Raw genomic sequence first — 6,000 nt, forward strand, 5'->3', positions numbered from 1 at the left:
TCAGCCAAGGTGCAGCCTCCTTTGTCCTGCAGCTCCAGCTGAGACCCTAGGGTCATCATTCTCCCCAGGGAGCAATGTGCATTTGCGAACCACAGCCCATGGAGTGTGTGCTTTAGCGTAGGGGTCGGCACCTTCCGTGCAGACCCCGCACTCCCATCTTTGCTTCCTGCTCTCTCTCTGGAACGGACTTTGAAAGTGGGGAGACAAGCACGTGGACAGAGGATAAGAGGTTCCTCTGTCCCCTCCCCCTGTGCTGAGGGCTCTCTCACCTGTTTCCTTCCAGCTCTCTGTTTGGTTTCTGCAGGTGCTGGCAGACTTGATCCGCCTACAAAGTCTAGAGGAGAGGACCATGTTGCCCTCTGACTTGCTGTCACTACTGAACAACACAGAGCACCTGGGCATGGTGGTAGCACAGGACCAGGGGCAGCTTAAGCCCAAGATCCTACAGGTGACTTCTCTGAGCCATAGTTGGGTTGACTTGGGCAGTGAAGGTTGGAAGCTCTGTGCCTATGGCTACAGCTGTCAGATGGCAGACTTTGAAGGGTCCAAGTGTCTGTTGTGCTGTCCGTACCTGCTCGTGGAAGAAGCACCAGTCTGCAAGGCCTTAGAACATAGCAAGGCCTCAATGCTGGGAACACACAGGAAGTTAGAAGGCAGGCAGGGGGGTGGAGACTTGAGCATGGAGGTGTACCTGCACCTCACACACATACGGGTTGCACCCACAGCTGCCCAAACACACTTGGCTTTGTTGGACTCACTGAATTAGCTCTTAATAGGGGTGTCTCTGGTTACCCACAAGCTGCAGCCCGTTAATCACAAGGGGCAATGCTACTGCATACCCTTTTTGCCTGGGGATATAGGAGGGCATATTGGGAGGCAGGCAGGGAGCACAGACTGGGGTGGGGTTGAGGAATTGAAACTGGGTGCCCAGATGGCCCCAAGGCACAGCTATGTTGATGAGCAACAGGGCTGGGTATGGGTCAGGAGGCCACATCTTTGAAGCTGCCCCTTTTGGGGAGGGCTGATCCTCCTCTGCCCATTCCTCTCCCACCCTGGATCTCACACTGGCTTAGGGAGAGAGCAGATGGGGGTCTACAGAATCTTCTCCCTCACGCCATGCTGGAGACTCCAGCCCAGCAGGTTCATCTCTCTGTGTCACAGAATATCCTGATAACCGTGGACAAGATCCTAGACATGAATATCAGTTCCTTGTGGACAGCGGTCCAGGTCCAATATCCCCGGATGCCCTCATTTTTCCTGTGGGCTATGGAGACCCTGGCAAGCCGACTGCACCTGCTGAATCGATCATTCACCCTCAACTTGACCAACGTGTTCCTGCACAGCCAGATCTACCCACCTACATCCTCTTCTAACTATATAATTGCCTTGCCCCTTGTGCAGGCACAGATCCCCTGGCACTCACTGGCCCCACATGTCCCTAATGGAACCAGTGTCCGAATCACAAGCTTGCTGCTGCAAAAACTAGACCATCTCCTGCCCACAAACTATGGGCAGGGGCTGGGAGATGACCTCTACGTCACTTCTGGTCACATCCTCTCCATTTCCATCATGGCTGGTCACCAGGCCATCAGGCAGGCAAATGTCATCATGCACTTTGAGGCCATAAGTGGTGTCCCCCACTGTGTCTTCTGGAACTACAATCTCTTTTGGCCCAAAGGGGGTTGGTCAAAGGAAGGGTGCCGGGTGGCCTTTGCAAAGCGCACTGCTCAGTGCATCTGTGAGCACCTCACTGCCTTCTCCATCCTTATGTCCAAGCACTCTGCCCCACAAGACCCTGCCCTGGATCTGCTGAGTCAGGTGGGCCTAGGGGCATCCATAATGGCACTGCTAGCATGCCTGGCTGTGTATAGGCTGGTATGGAAATGTGTGGTACGGAACAAAATTGCCTACTTCCGCCATGCCGCCCTGCTCAACATGGCTCTCTGCTTGCTGGCTGCAGACACCTGCTTCCTGGGCTCCCTACTGTTCCAACCCGAACCCCAGAGCCTGTTCTGCCTGACCACGGCCTTCTTCTCTCATTTCCTTTACCTGGCCACCTTTTTCTGGATGCTGGCACAGGCCCTGGTGCTGGCCCACCATCTGCTTTTTGTCTTCCATCCACTCTCTAAGCACCGAGTCCTCACCCTCATGGTGATCCTTGGCTACCTGTGCCCTCTGTGCCTTGCTGGGGCCACCATGGGCCTCTACCTCCCTCGGAAGAAGTACCTACGGCCGGGACTATGCTGGCTGGATGCGAAGGGAGGGGCGTACTATACCTTTGTGGGGCCTGTGCTCATCATCGTGGGTGTCAACGGGCTGGTGCTGGCCATGGCGGTGCTGAAGCTGCTGAGACCATCGCTGTCAGAGGGGCCTCCAGCAGAGAAGCGCCAGGCTCTTCTGGGGGTGGTCAAGGCCCTGCTCGTTCTCACACCCGTCTTTGGCCTCACCTGGGTACTGAGCCTGGCCACTCTGTTAGAGACAGGCTCCATAGTCCCTCACTACATCTTCACCATCTTCAACGCCTTCCAGGTAGGTGCGAAGGTGGTGGCTGGATGTGTTGTCTCCCCTCAAGGAAGCATTGTGATCAGGCAGAAAGAACAGGCCCAGGGATGCAAGGAGAATGGATCCCAGTGGTTACTCTGCCCAGCTGAGTCACTCCAAACAAGTGATGTGTAACTATGTGTATGCCTTTCTGAGCTTAGGGTTCCTTTTTTTTTTTGAGATTTAATTATTTATTTATTTGAAAAAGTGAAAGAGAGAGAGAAGGAGAGAGAGCATGAGCACCTGCTGGTTCATTTTCTCAATGGCCACACTGGCTAGTAGCCTGGGCCAGACTGAAACCAGTCACCAGGAGCTTCTTCCAGGCCTCCCACATGGGTGGCAGGGGCCCAAGTACTTGGGACATCCTCTGCTGCTTTTAGGGAGCTGCATGTAAAGTGGAACAGCCAGGCTAATGAGCTGATGCCCCTATGTACATGAGGCCACTATTGCCACAAGGCCAGCCCCTGAACTTTGTCTTACCTATAAGATCCTATCTGATGTTGATAGAGAAGTCAGTAAGTTGCCAATACCCAACTGCTTAATATCCCTCTTGTAAATGTAGCAATAAGAAAAGCATCTAAATTGCTCCCATTGCATGCAGAGATGGAGTTGGGAAGCCTGGGGATGTGGGTTAGCCAAGAGGATGCAGACTGAAGGAAGGGGAGAGGCAGTGAGCACTTGAGCTCATTATCCCCATCCCTCCTCTTAGGGTGTCTTCATCTTACTGTTTGGTTGCCTCATGGACAGGAAGGTGAGTCTGCACACCTAACCCCTCACATGATTCCAAGTCTGAGACAGGGATATGGTCTGCCTAAGTGGGCATTTCCCTCACCTGCAGGTACTGGAGGCTTTGCAGAAACGCTTCTGCCATACCCAAGCCCCCCGCTCGGCCATCTCCCTGGTGAGTCAGTCACCCACCCCATCCTGAGGAGGCCGAAAGGTATCCCTCAGCCATCCGCAGAGCCGTAGGGAAGATCTGGGCTGTTTTTGAAAATGAGCAGATTTCAGGCTCAAGATCTCCAGCAGTAACTGGTCCCTGATTTTTGTGCTGGATTAGCATTGGGAGGGAAATGGCAAGATGGATGCTCACTGGAGTTGCCCTCCCGGAAAGTCTCAAATTCCAGGATGACAGGAGGACAGTAGGTGATGGTGCCAACCAGACAACCCTCTTCCAAGCAATGCTGCAAGCAGTAATCACCCTGAAATGGGCCTTTCCACTTCTTCCTAGGGCACAAGTGAAATCCACATCTCAGACCAGAGCAAAGGAGGAAGGGAAAGCAGCAGGTAAGAGCCGGGGAGCAGGGCTGGGTGGAGCAAAGCTCCAGCGAGGCTTCTCTCCATGGAACCATCCAAGCCCAAGAGCTCAGGAGCAGCCTTTCCTAGGGGAGCCATTGCCAGTGGGCTGGAGCTGCAACAGAAGGCACAGTGGCTTCTAGTGATCTCCAGAAAACTGGGGGGCTTTCACCACTAGCCTTCCCTAACTCAGTTCACTTCAAATATCTGCTATCATGCTGCCATACACTTTTTAAAATATTTCATTTATTTAAAAGGCAGAATGAGAGAGAGTTGGGGGAAGAGAGAGAGAGGAAAAAAAAAAAACAGAGACAGAGAAGTCGTTCATCAGATGTTTCATTCCCCAGATGGCCACAACAGGTAGAGCTAGCCCAATCCAAAGCCAAGAGCCAGTAGCGTCTTCTGGGTCTCCTATGTGAGTGCCAGGGGCCCAGAACTTGTGCCATCTTCTGCTGATTTCCCAGGCACATTAGTAGGGAGCTGGATCGGAAGTGGAGCAGCTGGGACTCAAACAGGTGCCCATATGGGATGCTGCTGTCTCAGGCAGCAGCTTTAATTGCTATGCCACAGCACTGGCCCCATACTGCCACATTTTTAATTATTCTGAAAAACTCTTACCTTGAAGCCTTAGTGGACTTGGATTCCAGGGGTGGGCCAGGGAAGTGGAGGAGCTGGTAGCAGAGGTGATGTCTGTGTGGTTTATTCATCAGTCCCTAACTTCAGGGCACCCTCTTTCCCTGAGAGGACAGGTGCATCAGAATGTGGCCCATTCAGGGAGTTGGGTTGTGCTGGAATCTGCTAGCTAGGCCTTGACCCGAAACTCTGAAGCCTCCCTCGCCTTCTGTAAGCCCTTGGGAAAAGCAGCCTGTGTTTCCATCAGTCACACTGGTTCCTCTGGCAGCCCAGCTGTCTCCACTTGCCCCGCCCCCCTGCTCCCTGTCTGCCCCACCCCTCTCCCTGCAAAGCATCTAAACAAGAAGAGCATGAAAAACTGGCTAACCCTACCCAGTGAGCAAATTCGCCTTTGATGTAAGACTAATCAACAGGAAACCAAAGTCCAAAATAATTGGAAGTAAAACTGTCTCAACCAGGTTTTAATGAATAATGAATAATGGTAAGGGAATAGTTGATAAAAACAGCTTTCACTATTCAGTGATTACTGTTTTGCTTTCTTTCTCATAGCTATAAAGAAAGGACTGCTTAATCGATAGGAACTGGCAAGAGAGCGCAAAATGTGTTTTCAAGATTTAAGGAAAGATGACGTTCATTGGTCCCTCTTTCTTTCACCCTTAGAAAGTATCAGTATGGGTTGACACTACTAAGAGCACATTAGTAAAACTGCATTATTAAATTTTACAGTAGAGGGAAAGATGTCACCGACTGATGAGAATGAAGGAGAAAAGATTGCAAACACTGCCATTTAAACGTGTTGGAGCTAAGACGTTGGAGAAAGATTGAAGGAAAACTGAGAAGCCACCAAGGGACCTGGCTGAATGAGCTTCTGGAATCTTGAGCTGAAGATGATAGGTTTCTAAAAACATTTAAAGCTAAATAAATGAAAAAACACGAGGACATTGGAAATTGTTGCTTCTTTTCTTTCTTTTTAAATGAAAATAATGTTGTGGGGTAGGCAGCTAGTTCAGCGTCAGAAGCTTGGGAGGCACTCCCCCACCCTCACCAAGGCATTCCTTTCTGCCCACCTGTGATGCTCATCATCACCTGGCACCTGAGAGGCGGCGGTATTGCATTGTCGTGTAAACCACTCCCCTCGCAAGTCGCCATAAAGGCCTAAGATAAGGAGGGGCCCTTGGTCATGTTCTTCCATCGCTGTGGCACCCGACTCTTGTCCTCCCCAGCACCTGTTTGCTCTCTGGCTTCCCGCAGACAAACTCTGAAAACAGGTAACCCTTGAGCAAGGCCGCTGTATGTCTGTATTCCTCACCCTCTGTTCACTGGTTGGGCAGGACAGTGAAGATAGCAATGCTAAGATGCTTTGTATTTCTAACTTGTGTAATTTCAAGAGTTCCAGAAGAGGTGAGGCCTAGCAGTAATGGAATGTGGGGCAGAGAAGCCAGGGAAAGGTGAATGTCTGCAGCTTTGTAAGTGTGCCCAGGTTATTCGTTGCATGTCTCTAAGGATAACTTAGATTGCTGGGGAAGCTGGAAT

General features: G+C 51.4%; 1 protein-coding gene across 11 annotated transcripts in view; it reads left to right on the top strand.

Annotated features, from left to right (window-relative positions):
- The window catches only part of ADGRF3 (adhesion G protein-coupled receptor F3), a 31,680-nt gene extending 26,319 nt beyond the window's left edge, over nt 1-5,361 (top strand). For 4 of the 11 annotated variants that reach the window (XM_058668175.1, XM_058668174.1, XM_058668168.1 and 1 more), the window contains 6 exons: nt 305-448; nt 1,162-2,529; nt 3,251-3,292; nt 3,380-3,442; nt 3,770-3,825; nt 4,736-4,943. In XM_058668175.1, coding sequence (XP_058524158.1) covers nt 305-448; nt 1,162-2,529; nt 3,251-3,292; nt 3,380-3,442; nt 3,770-3,825; nt 4,736-4,862 — 1,800 coding nt within the window. In that variant the 3' untranslated portion in view covers nt 4,863-4,943. Of the gene's footprint in view, nt 1-304; nt 449-1,161; nt 2,530-3,250; nt 3,293-3,379; nt 3,443-3,769; nt 3,830-4,735; nt 4,945-5,016; nt 5,101-5,193 lie in introns of those variants that run through there. The other 7 variants (XM_058668166.1, XM_058668167.1, XM_058668170.1 and 4 more) reach the window with 6 other exon arrangements.
- The last annotated feature ends 639 nt before the right edge of the window (nt 5,362-6,000 follow it).

This window comes from Ochotona princeps, chromosome 8 (assembly GCF_030435755.1).
Source record: "Ochotona princeps isolate mOchPri1 chromosome 8, mOchPri1.hap1, whole genome shotgun sequence".
Taxonomy (NCBI): Eukaryota; Metazoa; Chordata; class Mammalia; order Lagomorpha; family Ochotonidae; genus Ochotona; species Ochotona princeps.